At 49.5% G+C, this 17,031-nt stretch overlaps 3 protein-coding genes across 3 annotated transcripts; 1 reads left to right on the top strand and 2 right to left on the bottom strand.

Moving 5' to 3' along the window:
- Positions 1 to 150: 150 nt before the first annotated feature.
- rps602 (40S ribosomal protein) lies at positions 151 to 1,218 on the top strand (the record flags this gene model as incomplete). The annotated part of the gene is made up of 5 exons (XM_031151403.1): positions 151 to 159; positions 316 to 386; positions 452 to 815; positions 905 to 1,072; positions 1,123 to 1,218. The coding sequence occupies 5 exons, from the start codon at positions 151 to 153 to the stop codon at positions 1,216 to 1,218; spliced, it is 708 nt and encodes a 235-aa protein (XP_031003928.1).
- A 635-nt stretch (positions 1,219 to 1,853) lies between these two features.
- On the bottom strand, positions 1,854 to 3,219 carry LHYA1_G006464 (Ribose-phosphate pyrophosphokinase; the record flags this gene model as incomplete). Its single annotated transcript, XM_031151402.1, has 4 exons — positions 1,854 to 2,277; positions 2,430 to 2,802; positions 2,945 to 3,036; positions 3,149 to 3,219. 4 exons carry the CDS (start codon positions 3,217 to 3,219, stop codon positions 1,854 to 1,856), a joined length of 960 nt encoding a protein of 319 aa, XP_031003927.1.
- A 753-nt stretch (positions 3,220 to 3,972) lies between these two features.
- B11B22.010 (E3 ubiquitin-protein ligase TOM1-like) lies at positions 3,973 to 16,807 on the bottom strand (the record flags this gene model as incomplete). The annotated part of the gene is made up of 8 exons (XM_031151401.1): positions 3,973 to 4,067; positions 4,120 to 4,464; positions 4,514 to 8,596; positions 8,644 to 8,709; positions 8,776 to 9,360; positions 9,408 to 12,665; positions 12,712 to 16,708; positions 16,760 to 16,807. The coding sequence occupies 8 exons, from the start codon at positions 16,805 to 16,807 to the stop codon at positions 3,973 to 3,975; spliced, it is 12,477 nt and encodes a 4,158-aa protein (XP_031003932.1).
- Between the last annotated feature and the right edge of the window lie 224 nt (positions 16,808 to 17,031).

Below are 17,031 nucleotides of genomic sequence, written 5' to 3'. Positions count from 1 at the left end.
AATTAATCACATGACCGAGATTATACTTGGTCCTGGTCATGTGCTCGGTAACCTTAAATCGTTAGCGTGCACGACCAGGTAAAAATTCCCACATTTGAAATTTACACGAAATCGGATTGAACAACCTACGACAACGACAACAACGCAACCATGAAGTTGGTAAGTACTCCTAATACAATACAACCTGCCATTACAATCGAGATAATAGCTAACATATTCGCATAGAACATCTCCTTCGTAAGCTCCCTCTCCTTCTCCACTCGATTCGACTCCATTCCGAACCTCACGAATGAATAATAAACTAACAATCCCCAGCCTGCCAATGGCAGCCAGAAGCTGGTAGAGATCGAAGATGAGAAGAAATTGCGCATCTTCATGGACAAGAGGTACGCTACGCTACGCGCTTCGTCGCAAAAGCCATACGATGAGGCAGGGCTGATATATTCTACAGAATGGGCGCCGAAGTCCCAGGAGACAGCGTTGGCGACGAGTTCAAGGGCTACATCTTCAGAATCACCGGCGGCAACGACAAGCAAGGTTTCCCCATGAAGCAAGGAGTCATGCACCCTACGCGTGTCCGTCTCCTGCTCTCCGACGGCCACTCCTGCTACCGCCCCCGCCGCACTGGTGAGCGCAAGCGCAAGTCTGTCCGTGGCTGCATCGTCGCCATGGATCTGTCCGTGCTGGCTCTCAGCATCGCCAAGCAAGGCGACGCCGACATTCCCGGCTTGACAGACGTCGTGCACCCCAAGCGTCTTGGTCCCAAGCGGGCCACCAAGATCCGAAAGTTCTTCGGCCTCACCAAGGATGACGATGTACGTACCAACCCGTATATCCTCATCGCCTGCGCTTTGCGCAGAGTGTGAGATGAGTACTTTGCTGACGAAGTGCTGTCAAAATTTAGGTCCGCAAGTTCGTTATCCGTCGCGAGGTCCAGCCAAAGGGTGAGGGCAAGAAGCCATACACCAAGGCCCCTAAGATTCAGCGTCTGGTTACTCCCCAGCGTCTGCAACACAAGCGTCACCGTATCGCCCTCAAGCGTCGTAACGCTGAGAAGACCAAGGATGCTGCCGTATGTCCTACCTTCCCTACCATATTAATTCAACTCTAAAATTTCTACAGAACGAATACGCCGCCATCCTCGCCAAGCGTGTCTCCGAGACCAAGGCCCACAAGGCCGATGCCCGCAAGCGTCGTGCTTCATCCATGCGCAAGTAGATACTCGACCTGGGCTTTTGGCTTTCGGTCTGATGTAGGTTTGATTTTTCCGGCATAAGCATAAGCATACCATCATGAAATAAAGGGGTTATGGGATGGGATAAACCAGATCTCGCTTCTGCTTCTCCCAAGGTCTGCACTTTTTTGATGCCCATGTTACCTAGCTAGGCGTCTATCCACGAAGAAAGAAAAGTAAAATTGAATTGACCAACCTATAAGCCCTCACTCGAATTGCCCTTTGTGTTGTATGTGACTTTAGGATTGAAAGTCTCATGCTATCTATCGGGTAACCTGGCGTGACGATCTGGTTTGATGTGAGGTGAAGACTTCTATTCATCTGCGCTATGATTCGGCATTGTAATTTCCCTCCGCAATACAACCTTGGTACGTTAAGCAGAGCTATATCCAGATGTGAAAATCAAGTGCTACTATATGAGCATTTTCTTTCCAGACTAATTGCTATCTATCAAATACTGCTTTTTTGCATGTGTGTACCTAAGTACGATAGCTGAACCGCGAAATATTTACCGCCCCGCAATGTACACCAAACGCCCTCGCTTTCTCTCTCTCCTTTTCTTTCCCCCCACCTCGCCCCCCTTTCTTACCAACCCCCTCAGCTCCCACCTACAACCTAGCTAAGGCGCATTCGTAAAAAGGAAACTCACACTCTCCCCATTATGCGTCCTCCTAATCGCCTCCGCCAACGTCGCACTAATATCCATAACCCTTAACAACTTACAACTCTCCGCTTTCTCGCCCAGTGGCACCGTATTCGTAACCACAACCCTGCTCAGTCCACTCTTATTCAGCGTCTCGATCGCATTCCCGCTCAAAATCCCGTGCGTGACAATGGCAACCACTTCCTTCGCGCCGTGCGACAGCAACGTCTCGGCAGCTTTGACCAAAGTGCCGCATGTGTCGGCCATGTCGTCTACGAGGATCGCGACCCGCGAGGATACGGAGCCGACGAGCACCATGCGCGATACTTCGTTGGGGCGCGCGCGCTCTTTGTGGATGAGCGCGAAAGGGAGGTCCAGGCGGTCTGCTATTGATGTTGCGCTGGGAGGGGGTGTTAGTGAGTTTCTTGGTTGGTGGATTCTTACTCCTTCACTTCCATTTCCACATGAACATATGCAACCAGAAGAAAACGAAAAGAAAAGGCGTGATAATAAAAACCAAGAAACCGATCCACAAACAGCAAAAAGACTAACCGTTTCGCACCCCCAGCATCCGGACTAACAATCACACAGTCCGCCACATTCAGATTCTCCCTAATCCATCTCAGCGTACTAGGTTCCGCATACAGATTATCTACCGGCACATTAAAGAAGCCCTGGATCTGACTCGCATGCAGATCCATCGTGATAACATGGTTCGTCCCCGCGATCTGCAGCATATTGGCAATCAGCTTCGCGGAAATCGGAGCACGCGATTTGTCTTTCTTGTCCTGGCGCGCGTAGGGGAAGTTCGGGAGTACGGCTGTGATGCGGCGTGCCGAGGCGGTTTTGCAGGCGTTTATCATGATTAGGAGTTCCATGAGCCCGTCGTTTATGTCGCCCGGGGCCGTGGATTGGAGGATGAATACTGGGGGAAGCTGTTAGCTTCTTTCTTTTTCTTCTTCCTTTTCTTCTTGCTTCCTTTCCTTTCCTTTCCTTTTGTGACGTGGAGGAATTGGGGCGTGGAATGGGATGGGATATAGAGCAATTGAAAGGGAATGCCAACATACCATCTTCATCCCTGACACTCTCTCCGACCGTAACGCTAGTCTCTTTATTCGAATAATTCAGACTCATCGTCTTCGCGAGATCAATGCCCAACCTGTAATTCTTGTATCAGCTATGCTTCCTTCCATTCCCCTTCCCTCTTTTCCCAACCCTCCACATCCACACGCCCCAAAATACCATAGAAAAAGAAGAAAAAAAGAACCCACCTCGCAGCAACCTGCTTCGCCAACTGCGGATGGCTATTGCCCGTAAGCAACTTGATCGAATTCGTCGCCATTACTCCGTCTGTATTCCTTCCTTCCTTCCTTCTCTCCTCTCTTTTCCTTTATCCCGACTTTCTTTCCCTTTGTGGCGGGCAGAAGAAGAAGATATCGTGGAATAGGCAGAATATAGGTACAACTAGCACTTATGAGATATGGTGGTGTGAGGTGAGGTGGGAAAAGTGTAGGCTGTCGGTTTAAATGATACTCGAGTCCGCTGCCATAAAAAGTTTTAGCGGGGTGGCACTACGGTTTTTGAGACGCTATGCCAAAAGCGGGTGTGGGGTTGCTTGGTTAGTCAGCTGTCCGATCGAGTAAGGTTACATTGTCTGACTTCGCTCGCTCGCTCGCTCACCTTCACCAAAGTCCAGCATACAATAAATACTTTTAATTTAGAAGCAATTAGTCTTGCCATCTCCTCGATATTGCCAATGCATCAATTTATGATGGCATTATTATCTATTTTTTACAAACATCCATTCCTCCATCGCATCCCGTTCCTTCCATTCCCCAGCCTATTAGCATTCAGAAGAATCAACAAAGGACCTGCACTTCCTCGATGAAACCCCCAAGAAGCAACGCACTTATGCACACCTGAATTGAATGAATGAAGGAACACCCAACCAGTTAATCTGATCGCAAATACATGTCGAGAAGTAAAAACTTTGTATCAATAGGACGCCGTTCGAAAATGCTTATCAAGGCCTGCCAATGCATGATGTTCGTTATGATGAAAAGGGTGTTGTGAAATGTTGAAATCTGATACTTGTCTATGCGAAACCAAAGTACTCGCTTCCCGCGGTGATGGCCGTGAGGACATGCGAGCGGAGTGACTCGTAGCTTTCATATTCAGGAAGATCAAGTTCTGCAGAATGAATGTTAGTATGTGATGACAGGAGACGGCGAGGGAAACTTACGGTTAAAGCATGTATGCGAACTTGGCAGCCTTTCCTTACTACCATAATCACGATGGATGTTGAATCGACTGAAGCCATTCATACCCTCCAACTCCCTGAAACCGTTCAGCGGTACCTTGCTAGTTCCTGTAACGAACTGCAGCAGCTTGGCACGCTCTTCCTTATCATATGAACGAACGGCTCGCCAGAACCATTGGATCTGCGGAGAGGATGCTGAGTAGTTGTGGTATTCAGTGTTACTCTTCCAGTCGTCAACTTCGATTTCGGGTAATCCGGAGATCAACAGCTCCAATTCTTGCTCGTTGAAGATTGCGATGAGCTCAGCGGGGATGATATCATGGAAACCTTGAAAGAAATTAGTAGAGGATACAGGATGATAGCAAAATCAACTTACCCTTCAAGAACTCGTCCAACTGCTCTTTAACAGAACCAGTGAGCTTCCACTCCACCATCAAGCGAATGTACTCGTGCTTATTCTCCTCAGTGACAGGAATGTTGCGGCCATTTTCTATAAAGTCAATGGTCTCAACAACACCAAACTTGTCGTTGTCAACAGAGAAGGTCTCCGTGATGATGTCAGTGATATCATTCTCAAGCATCCAGACAAGAGACTTGTAGTATTCAGGATCAAGAGACTCCATATCCTTCACTGAGACAGGTTTGCCCAAAATGCGCTTGTACACAGCACGACTGAAATGGCAGTCCAAGACACGACCCTCGTAAAGAGCCTTGCCAATGATGCGACCGATGAACTTGAAGAACATGAGATGCTCCTCGTTGATGCTACTCAGCTGATTGGGGTGAAATGTGGTTCGGTCAGATGACACAGGAATGAACAGAGCGTATCCTGGGTCAAACATTTGTCTCGAAAGCACTTGGAACCATTCGCGAGTAACACCACCTGCATCAACACCCTCTTCACCGTGGAATCGAATACTTAACTTGCCGTACTTCATCTGATCGCCGGTTTGAAAGTAGAGAGACTTGAAGGAATCATGGAAGACCTGGTCTCGGCGAACAGACAGCTGAAGCGGAGGATGTGATTGACGACCGTTGGGGGCCTTGGCATGAATGCTACGAGTGAAGTAGTTGCGCTTGTTGTCAAACTCGAGAACCTTGGGGTTCTTGACTAAGAGAGAGAAAGTACCCGACATGAGCTTCGGTGTATGCCGTACGAGGTCGTTGAGAATTTTCCGGTGCTCCTCGGTGAAAGTAAAGAACAAGCTCTCCATTCGCGATTCTGGTGGGGGACTGGTCAACAACATCTCCTTGCTAGTCTGTGAGCTCTTCTCCTTAAGTGTGGTGTTTTTGCAAACCACCATTAATGCTTCAATGAGCGGAAGAAGGATAGTGGCAACATTGAGCATATGCTCACGTTGTCGAATAGCACGTAAACACTCGCTGAGCTTCTCCCACATCGGTCCAAAGGTAGAATTCTCGTAGAGAGAAGACAAGAGGTCCTGCTTCTCACTCAATTGAGATGATTCACCTTCACTATCAACCTCAGATGCATCCTTCCTGTCACGCTTGGGGTCGAAAAGATGGTCAAGTGCGGTAAGGACGCGAAGCAACTTGTTTTGATCTGAGCCACCTGGTGAAAACTTGGCGAGTGCTACACCCTGGATCTCAGTGCCTGTTGTGGCCTTCTCGATTTGTGGAAGAAGATCTTGAAGATCGACAAGGATGATCTCTCCAAGTCCTTGAGCCTTTGAGATGAGTTCTCGTCCAAAGACGGCCTTAGCGTCTGGAATGGCAGAAAGGTTCTTGATTGTTGACAGAGTCTCTCTGAATGTTTTTGAACTGCATTCACGAGCAACAAAGATGTTGATCACCAATTGCAGATTATGTTCTGGGACGACTGGAGGGACCATTTGGCGTTGTAGCTTCTTCTCGGGCTCCTTTGCGGCTTCCTTAGAAGTTGATTCTGACGGAGCAGCTGGGGTTTCCGTAGAAGTCGATGGCTCAGCGCCTTCATCAGGAGGCAGTGTTGGAGATGACTCGGCTTCAGCGAGAAGTCTGTCCATTGTCGGATCTGACTGTGCATCATAATGTTGCTCATCGCTTGTCGTAGGCTCCGGTGTAGTGACAGACACCGCCGTATCAGCAGCTGTGGGAACTGCCTCTGCTGTCTCCTCCTTCTTGCCCTCTCCAGCCGCCTCTTTCTGTCTTCGTTGTAAAGCCTGAAGTGGGGTAGTTGTCATGTTAAGTAGTGTTGACAATGACTCCATAACAGAAGAGCTCTCCATTATCAACTCGCGATCGAGTAATGTCAACAATGAATTAAGAGGATATCTCGAGGCCTTGTTCTCCTTTCCCTTGCCCTTGCGGCTCAAGCTGCGCTTAAGACCACCAGTAGGCTCGTGTTCGGTAAGGAAGAATGCTGGAATATGAGGGTTGGCACTCGTGAGGAAAACCAGAGATAACAGACATTGTTGAACCACCATCAGCGGAGATGCCTCAAAATTGGTCGGAGTGACTGAACTCGTGGTGCTGGGACCAGTGAGGGTTCGCTTGAGTGGTGTGGGGGTCTTGGGGTCCTTTTCCTTCAATGACGGTTGCTTTGCTCTCAATGAAAGCTGAGTAAAGCTTCGTTCAACCGCAGACATATCAAAGCTACCATCCTGGAGGATATGAAGAATCGTGCCGAGTACCTCATTCCGGTTGTGTCGATTGTGTGAGATGTTTTGGAGAACCGTGTTCAGAGTATTTCGTAGACTGCCTTGTTGGAAAATGAACATCAGACGTAAGAGGGTAGCGATTCCTGGCTTGTCAAGCATCTGCACCACCACTCGTCGAGGTTGTCGTTCGGCATTGGCGTCTTGACCGGCAACAGGAGGAGCTGCACGTCGAGCAAATCCACCTGGAACTCTTCCTTGATGAGCAGGATGATCTCTCTGGGCAGCACGTGCTTGATCAGCAATATCTGCAGGAAGTAAGGCAAGCATGTCCTCGTCTTGCTCCATCAAAACTTGTTGACGCAATGCCGGAGGTAACGTAGCTAGAATGCTTGCAGCATCCATCTCACCAGCACTGGGAGCTCCACCATTGGCAACGGTGGCTTGGCGATTACGCTCCTCTCGCTCACGGCGACGGCGGTCTTGTCGTTCTTGTGCCATGATCTCCTCTCTGATATCAGCGGGCAAGGCATCTAAAAACTCTTGTTCGATATCCGATGGTTGAGCGCCAGTTGCTGCAGCTGCTGAACGTCGCTCGCTAACAGCCGACATGATGACTTCCTCCCGAATCTCTTCTGGTAGCTCGGCAAGGAATTCGGGATCAATCCCAAGATCTGTGATGTCGTAAGGGTTACCGCGAATGACAGTCGTAACTCGCGGACGATCTGCTGCTGGGGTCTCCTCGCCCTGTGTGCCTTGACCTTCTGGGGTAGTCTCGGCATTTTCGGTCTCTACGCCCTCCATTGCCTCAGCAGCCTCTTGAACTGAATTAGCCTCCTGCTCTGACTCGGGGCCTCGCGCAGCAAGTGCTTCAGCAGCAGCTCTCTCGGCGGTCTCCCGTTCCTCGGCCTCCTTCTTTTCTCTCTCGGCCTTTTCCTCAGCCTCCTTTGCTTCACGAACAATCCTCTCCTCTTCAGCCTTCTTCTTAGCTTCCTCTTCTGACTTACGCTTTTCTTCAGCTTCCGCGGCCTTGATGGCCTTGTCGGCTTCAATGGCAGGAGGAACTAAGACAGCTTGGATGGCATTGTAGAGATCTGCAGCCTTCTCAGCAACGGTGGGACCGAATAGCAGCTTGGCTTCCTCGTCCCATCTAACCTTCGTAGAGAGAGGTGTGAAGAAAGCCGAATTTCCAGGGTCCGTAGCGTGACGACCGTCGTATCGTGGGCTAGGTCGCATACCGAACATGGCCTGTATGTCTCGTGGTAGTTCATGGCCAGGCCCGGTCGTGATATGAAATTGGAGGGCTTGCCCGTTGCGTGCGATAGTACCTGGAATGACTGGTAAGGATCTTATTGCTTCTTGAAAAAGTGCTCGTTCGGCCTCACCAAAAGGACGACCGCTGATTCCGATATCCAATATTTCATTGGGTCCTCCGATACCTTGAATGAAACTGCCTAATGTGTGGCGACCACTGGAGCCAATGTCTCCTCTCATAGGTGCAGAGCTGTTTCGTTGGAGTAAAGGGTTGACACCATCATTGCCAGAGCGAGCTGGAGCACCTGGTCTATGCGATCTGCCGTATGAGGGTACTGAAAGAGCATTAGCACTGATCTCTCCCGCCAATTCCCGTAGTCGCAATGTGAGCCTTGTGATGTTCGCATTTGCTAGTTCAAGCCGCATAGCAGGGCTGGCAAGAATTGGCGGTCGCGAATGTTCGGGTAACTCACCACCTAGCGGGTCACGGCCACCAGGAAAGAATGGAAATGGGGGGAAGCCTCCAGGACGAGGGTGTCGGCGAAGACCACCCATAGCAGGCTCAACTTCACCCTCCCACCCAAACGGACCCCGTCCTGGGCCATCCACTGATATATTGTCAGAGAGCACCAGGGAGCAAGGACTGCAAACTTACAAGGATAGTTTCCCTGGAATAATATATCGTCTTCATCCGCCTCATCATCGTCATCCTCGTCGTCGACTTGCAATAGTTAGTCTGTCTGAGCCAAGCTGCTAGGCTAGGAACGATTATGGAATTAACACTTACCGTCGTTATCATCTTCTTCAATATATTCGCCGGCAATGCGATCCTCGTCATCCCCTGGATCGATGCCATCGGCCTCCATCTGCTGCTCCATCTGCTCGATCATGTCTTCGGCATCTTCGCCTCCAAGGGCACGAACAAGGTGGCCGAGTTGACCGCTGGCCATGTCCATTGCGTTCATCTCATGGAGCTCCTGTTCTTCTTCATCAGCAGCTTGACCTTCATAGTCTTCCTCTTCGCCATCATCATCCTGATCGTCGCTCTCCCAGTCCTCCATATCATCTTCGCCTAGCTCTTGGACGTTTCCAGCCTCATCAATGATTTCAACGCGAGCATCGTCATCTTCTAAATCAGACCCGGAATCACCAGAATCATCATCGCTATTTGATTCACCTTCATCGTCGTCTTCGCCATCGTCATCTTCCATAATGACCTCGACGTCGAGGCCATGATCGCCGGAGAGGCCTTCCATCGGACCCATGCCTTCGACTTCCTCGTCCTCGTCGCTGATGTTGTCTTCACCGCCGCCGATGTCTTCCTCATACTCCATTTCATCATCATATTCGCCCTCGTACATCTCTTCGTCATCTAAGTAAAGTTAGCTAAAAGGAAGGAGTAAAAACTTCATAACATACCATCTTCGGAATCATCAGACGAGTCGCCTTCTCTACCAGGCTCAAACATGCCCAGGGTAGAGTTACGAAACAGATCTGGAGTCTCCTCGCGGTCATCCTCTATCTCAGACGCCGAGCTAGCGGATTCGATCTCGTCTGCGTCATTATTGTCAGGAGCGGTAGAGATGAGACCGAGTTCACTGAGGCTGAGAGCAGTAGAAGACAGGGTCTTGAGAGGTCGCAGGATGTATTTGACAGCACGTCTGGCGCCGGGGAAGTTCAAATCGATCTCAGCGATTGATTGTGTCAATGCCGTCATAAACCCCTTTTCGTACATGATCCGCCGAAGTTGCTTCTGAGAAACATTGGCAAGATTGACTTCCGCAGGTGGTGCGTTCTCCTTGCCACTCATTATATGAGACATGAGGTCGGATAGCGCAAGCATGCGAGCGTACTTGACATCAAGAGGTTCGGTTGAGGCGCTTGCTTGTCCGAATGCTCTCAAGATGTTCTCAAGAACATATTTACGAACATGTAGCAGATCTGGCTCGTCATCGCTGTCATACTGTTCCCGCTTCATATCGACAGGCCGCTCACCAGTTTTACTAACGAGTGCACACAATACCGAGTCTGCCCAGCCTGATGTCACAAGCTGCTTGCGCAAATCGATTGTCTCTGGATGTTCCAAGGTACCAATCGGAAGGAGGTCGTATAAAAGGTAGTTGACGGCCGTTGAGCGAGGCTTGGATGGGGTCATGGCCTTGACTGGTTTGTGTTTATGCCAATTGATGAATTCAACCTTGGTCGAATTGTAAGACGCAAGAAGTTCGGTCAAACATTGGAGAATGAAACATCTGTGAATATACATTGGATGTTCTTCGGACTTGAATTCTTGCTTGGGGGTCTGTTTGGCGTCCTTGGTTTCTTGGGAAACTCCTTCTGGAGTAGAAGATCCAATCATTGGTGTATCAACACTGCTTGGGCCAGCATTAGACTTATCGGCTGTGATGGTTGGAATCGTAGGCGCAGGAATTGCAGGACCATCTGAGACATCTTTATAAGTAATGAGCTCACAAAGTAGGTAATGAATGATTCCATCTGGGTGAGCGACAACAGGGAGTTTGCTCTCAGTAGCAGCAGGCTTTGCGACGTCTGGCATCTCACTATCTCCTTCTGTAGATGTTTTGACATCTTGAATAGTGAGATCTTCCGTAGCGTGAACTGTTGGCGAGACTGGATCATCAGAAGCTCCATTCGAAAGTTCTGTGACAGGTGTCTCCTTCAAGACCAAAGACATGTGACGACTAGGAGTTTCGCCTGGGGGTGTATACGCCCAGCGATTGTACTTGACCATCTCGTTTGTCACCTCCACGAATAGTTCTGGTTGCCGAACTGCCGAATTGCAAAGGTTTTGTAGGTATACTGAAGTAATGACGGTCCGCTGCTGACGCGGACCCTCAAACCAAGCCTTGATTTCCGCTCGCATAATCTGCTTGATTGTTTCATCGTCTTCGATACAGTGCCGCAGAATGAGCATCAATGGGCCTTGGATACGAGAGGAACCAACACCCGCCAACTGCTTTGCCATGACAAACAGACGCTGAATATTCTTCTTGTCACTCAGAGCTTGAGCCACGGGCCGCGAACGGGTTAGAATAACCAGAACTCGGAGCACAGCAAGCGCAAGCCCCTCGTCCTTGCCAATTCTTGGAAGGATATCCAAGATCTTGTCAAAGAGTTCTGTACGTTCAGCTTCGGGCACGGAAGGTTCAGCTGTCTCCAGCACTGGCCCTTCAATGGTTTCATCTTCACTGCTTGGCGTTATCCATCTCGTCTTGCGAGGGCGAGCATCTTCGCAAAGCAGCATCTCAATAACAAGCAAAATTTGGGGAATCCAAGGCGACTCATCTTCCGATGTGTGATTATTCGAAAACCTAATGAAGCTCAGCAATGTCGAGAGGTTTTCCTTCAGGTCTCCAAGAGTCTCGGTATAAAATAATTTATCCTGAAGCATGAGAGCTAGTAGATTGGCGTAAGCGGCAATTTTTTTCCCAACTGCTTGAAGATCTTCCTCGCCAGCAAACGACATCAGTGCTATAACAAGAGTGGTGCCAACATTCCTTCGTTGCCCAGGAGGATCACCTGACTTGTTGATCACAGTCTTTATTAGGTCAGCAACCTCGAAGGTCACCTCGCCGTGGGCATTAATAACGTCGAGACATTTATCAATCAAGTCCTCTCGGAGAGCCTCGCGTTCCTCGTTCAAGTCATCTACCGTGACTTGTTTTGTTTTGGATTCTTCGACTGCTGGAAGTGATTCCTTAGGAGCCGGTGCCGCTGATGAGCCTGGTCGTGATGCGACCTCTGTATTTTGAGAAAATTGATTCAGCAAGTTATCAAAGTTTTGAGGCGCGGCTGGCTCATCATTGCCGGACGGTGTGACAATTTGATTCAAGGAGTCGACGATGGTTGGGATATTGGCACGTGAATCAGCCGCCGAAGCTTGGTATAGGCTATCTGGAGTGTTTGTTCCAGTAGAGCCTCCGGTACGAGGCCTGGATGCTTCGGTGGGGTCGGGGTTAGGGGCAATGTCGCCTTCGGGAACGGGGTTTCGTCTGCCCTCGCCCTGAACAATTTCGCGGCAATATTCCGATGCAGATGTAAGGTTATTATTACAACGGTACAGAGCCTCGATTGCGAGTTCACGGTCATAAGTGTGTCCCTCTACCAAAGCAGATAAGTGGTCGTCTGAGCTCTTGAAGGTCTTAGGAGGGACTTTAGAGGGTGGGACAATCTTGTCAGAGCGTCTCAATGCGTTTGCTTCACTGTCCGCGCCAGCGATGATTCGAATCACTTCAATGAGTCTTTCGCATGTCGAGTCTGGAGCTCTCTCAATAAACTCCGATGACTGCCAAAGACGGCGAGTCACTGGTAAAACCGCCATTCGTAACTCGACTAGAAATTGGGGAGGTGAGAAGTTATCGACACGAGTACGGTCTCGCTCATTTCGGGTGGCTATGGCAACAGTTTGCTGAGCCTCGGTGACATTCTTGCCAGTCACAAGCTGGCTATACAATGAGAGAATATCGCCTGTTCCCATTCTGGAGAACCCCAATACGCTTTCCTTATCCTGGCTATTAGGCTTGACAGGTGGACGTGATTGAATCTCCGCAGTAAAGGTCTCAAGAATTTGATTGACTGATTCAAAGCCTTCACGTTCTTTAAAAGCTTGAAGGACAAGGGTAATAGTCTGAGTTGGTCGCTCGGCGTGGCGAGATGCTAACAATAGTTAGCAATGCACAGAACCCGTAAACGTTGTACTTACTATCTACCAGCATCTCTTTCAATACAGCAAGGATTCTAATCCAATACTTGAAATTCTCAATAGATGGCGAATTGTCCGATCGGCTCAACTGAAGTAGCATGGTCTCGGCCAGCGCATCCGCAATAGCCATATGGCTCTGCTTCTGGAAAGCATCGGGGTTTCGTTTGGTGACTAAAGCTTTGCCAAGTGTTTGGAAGAATGTTGAAATACTCCTAGTCTTCAACATGCTGTTAATTGTCCGATAGTTCTGGAAGAATGGGTTTTTCTGCTCCGACTTCGCGGGCACCTTTTCCTCATCAACAGACTTCGGAACATCGTTCACGACGAGTTCTGACGAGTCTCCGTTGATCGGATTGGTGGAGAGAGAAGTTTCGGATGTATCAAGCTCTGCTGGTTCGGGGGCAGGTGATGGCAGTTCGGTGCCTAAGATGTTCTCCGAAGTAGGCTCGCCAAAGCCAGGATCCTTGATTAGTAAAGCCTCGGGATTCTTCCAGTGAGCAGGTACTATGTTTTTAAGAATGATATCCTCCTGAATGCAAGCTCCCAGTAAAGGCCCAAGGCTGCGAACTAAGTGCACATAGTAATCTCCAACATTGATTTGGATGAAGCTAGTGCTAGTAGTTCTATGATGACTGAAATGCGATGCAGTTTGGAAGCATGCGTGCAGGATTCTAAGCAGAGAGTGGAGATTGACGAAAGCCTTAGCGTAGGTCGTGCCCTTTGAGATAAACTCAGCGTCCGCAGTCTGGCTCAATTCAGCATTTACGAATGGTGCGAAGAACGCTTCAGAATCTGTATGGCCGGCGAAAGGAGCAAGAACATCTGCAGCTGATTGGACTCTTCTCAGCAAGGAAGGAATCGTGAGATGAGGTTTGTGCTCTGCCAATACGCCGATCACACTCTGGAGATTCTTGCTTGCATGACTATCGGCAAACCCCGTGTAAAGGCATGGCGAATTTGCGAGATCAAGAACATACTCAATACCTCCTCTCGAGCAGAATTCAGAGCGTATCGACGAATTCGCTAATATGGCGTTTAGGAAGGTCGAGACTGCGGAAATGTAGGGGGTATTGGAAGCATTCGGGGTGGTATTTTCCGATGACAACTCCTCTGTTGCGACGTCAACTAGTTCTTGGCCAGCATCCTGCATCTCTACATCGCCGCCATCATCAATGACCTTTCCTTTACCCTTGCCCAAATTCACAGCGGGGACCAAATTAGCATCAGCAATGGCCACCCTGCCAGAAGAATCTATGGCAAATAGCTTGGTACCGATCTTCTTGTTCTCGGCATCCATCTTGCAGAGGTACCCAACTCTTGCTACCATTTCAATAACGGCATTGAGGATAGCAGTCTTTAGAGGGGGGTGATGGCGAGCCAGTTCATCAAAGGTGGCACCGAGAGTATTGGGTAACTCGGGGTTGGTGATCATGCACTTGACATGGTCTCGGCTTTCGAATACCTCAAAGAAGGTCTCGAGGGCACGGGAATGCTGAAACATCTTCATGCCGGCATTGTTGAGACATATAGCGCCGAAAGCTTGAGGTACAATACTGATGGTGTCGGGTGTCGGCATAACTCCCTTGGCAAGCGGTCCTTGGCGTGGAGCCTGGAGCTTTTCTGATGAGGGCCGTTGTGGTGTAGGAGCTTCATCGTCACTGCTCTCGTCGTCGTCGTCATCATCATCGTCGTCGGATCCGGCTGCTGGAGAACTCTGCTCTGCAGACGGTTGTACCGTCTCTTCGGCCTCCACTTGATGTTTCTTCGTCTCTGATGGCATGACTATCTCGGTCCCTGTAATAGCCTCGAGGAAGCCCTTACTTAGACCTGCCTCAGCGATGACAGCAAAACTCGTTGGCTCATTATTGATAAAGTCGTTGAGAATGCTGACTGCGTTGGTCCAAACGATAGATCCAAAGCAATGGGAGTTTCCAATAATCTGACGAAGGCTTCCCAGGAGCTGAGACGAGTCAATCAAATTTCGCAGGAGACGGTCAAAATTTCCACCATAGCCGCCCGCTGTAGACATCATATGATGAATGAACTTAAAGAGGATTCGTAGGGTCTGCTGCTTGTAGAATGGGATATCGTAGTCAACAGCGAGCGAGTGAAGCTCTGGCGGTGTTCCCTTGCCAGTTGCTGCATTTTCCGCGGCGGTCTTGACCTCAAAGACGATCAAATCAGAGACAGCGTCAAGGCCGTCCGCACTGACCAGAGTCTGAAATGCGTCTCGAGCGCTGTACATGATGGTATCGAGAATTTTCAAGACCTCTATTTGATAACGCTCAGCGGTGTTGGTCCGCAAAGTCAAGACTTCAACGAAGATTGGAATAAGGCCAGCTGTAACCAAGTCGCCTGAGGTGCGTGGGTTATTGGAGAGACCAGCGGTACCCAGCAGGTAAAACAAGGCATTACGCCATCGATCCTCCTCCGTCAACTTGTTGTCAGAATCATCGTTGCAGCCCATTCCCGCAACAGCCTTTCTGACAACGTAGAGGAGGACGCCATGGTTAACATTGGTATTTAGTGCAGCACAGACATCATTGTACTTGCTGGGATGTTCTAATATCGAAGTAAGTGCAGACAACGCCAAAGTTTGCAGTGACAGTGGAACTGCAACATCGCCTTCTGGGGGTGGGTGGACCAATTCTGCTAGCTGGTACACAAGCTGTAATCGACGAGGTTCGTCACTGTCCTGCTTCAAGACGCTGTCAATAAAGGTTGTCTCAGAATGAACATATGCGAGGTTGGTGATTGCTAAAAGGCGAACGGATAGAATTTGTCTTCGAGTCTCTAAGGATGTAGTCAAGGCAGATGCTATTCGCAACTTAGACAAAAGTTCATACTGCTTATCTTGCGGCATGCCAGATACGTTTTCACCTAGAAGCTTGTGCAGGCTAGTGGATGCAAGCATCGAAGAAGATATCTCGACAGCTTTACAACTTGGCTGGGGAGTATCATCCGTGGGGAAGGTAGACGAGCGCGCTATAGGAGTGGGAGATCCGTCAGAGCTGCTTTGTCTGTTGTTACGAGAATTGGGACCCAAATTGGAACGTCTGGTTGGTGTAGGTGTACCGACGCCAAAACTCGGGAGCCTTGGATTCGTAGCATCACTTCGTGGTTTGACAGGTGGTAGATCTGAGTCTGGAGCGGGCTTTGGATAATATGTAACCTTTACGTCTCCCCATTGTTCCCAGCTAATTTCGGAAGCTATAGAGACAGCGGATGTTCCATTGCCAGGGCCTTTTGGGCTGCTGGTAACACCGCTCCCTCCTTTGACGAAGGAGACTAAGTCCGTAGCAGATACTGTGCATGATACAGCTTTCTGAGCAGGGGTACTGAAGTGTGCCTTTTCCTTGCCTTTGGCATTGGGTGTCACAGGTGTGGTGCCATGGGTGGATTCGGCAGGAGCAACGATCGTCTTTGTAAATGGGAGAGCTAGTTGGAGTACTCTGTCCATGTCGATATTGTAGTGGTTCTTCAGAAGATCCTTGCTAGTATGTCGAACGGCCCCTCGTTTCAAAGCAGTACTATATCTCAGCGCCAGTTCTAAGGCGACGTGAAGGGTGCTTTCGAGGATAGAAAGGGACGTGGAGTTCAGAAGGCTGTTTAGATGCGGGCTGCTTGCGTAGATACTGCGATTGCTACAATTTTGCAGGAGAATTTGTGAGAAAGCAAGAATCGACTCTACCAACTGTCTGTCTCCATCTTTTCCATAGCCAAGATTCCTGAGATCCTCATCGTTGCTTTCTTCCGACCCATCGGTATTAGTTGCAAGTATCTGGCAAGTGAAATCCATTGTCTGGGGTCCTTCATCTAACTTGTACGTCTTGCAGAATCTCTCGAGGATGACATCGAATCTATTCAATAGAGATACCCAGTGATACAGATCAGCGTGAGGGAACGGCCATCTTGTGGGGAAGGTTGCGAGAAATTGGGGGAGGAGGGGTAGAGAAGTTGCACACGCCGTGCTGCGGAACTCATCGATCCATAGCGACTGCACACATGTGTTAGCATATTCGCGGCGGCAGATTTATATATGACTCACCATTGTCTCCTTGTGCTTTTCAAGCACAGGTCTAGTGATGCGAACCATCGTGACGGCGGGAAGCGGCGAACCCGCAGAATCCTAGGTTTCAACCCCCTCCACTACCAGCACACTGGAGGTAGCTGGCGACAGCTTGGCTAATCAATTACGGAGTGTCCACGAAGAGACAGTCCGGGTCGATGGTGGAATGAACCAAGTTGGTGTTGCCGGGGCAGGGCTGGTCAAATGCAGATAGGGCTACAGGATGTGCAGATCGGAAGATGTCCGAGGCG

The sequence above is a fragment of the Lachnellula hyalina genome (genome assembly GCF_007821495.1).
Source record: "Lachnellula hyalina strain CBS 185.66 chromosome Unknown contig00105, whole genome shotgun sequence".
In the NCBI taxonomy this organism is placed as follows: Eukaryota; Fungi; Ascomycota; class Leotiomycetes; order Helotiales; family Lachnaceae; genus Lachnellula; species Lachnellula hyalina.
This window is presented reverse-complemented; position numbering and strand designations above follow the sequence as displayed.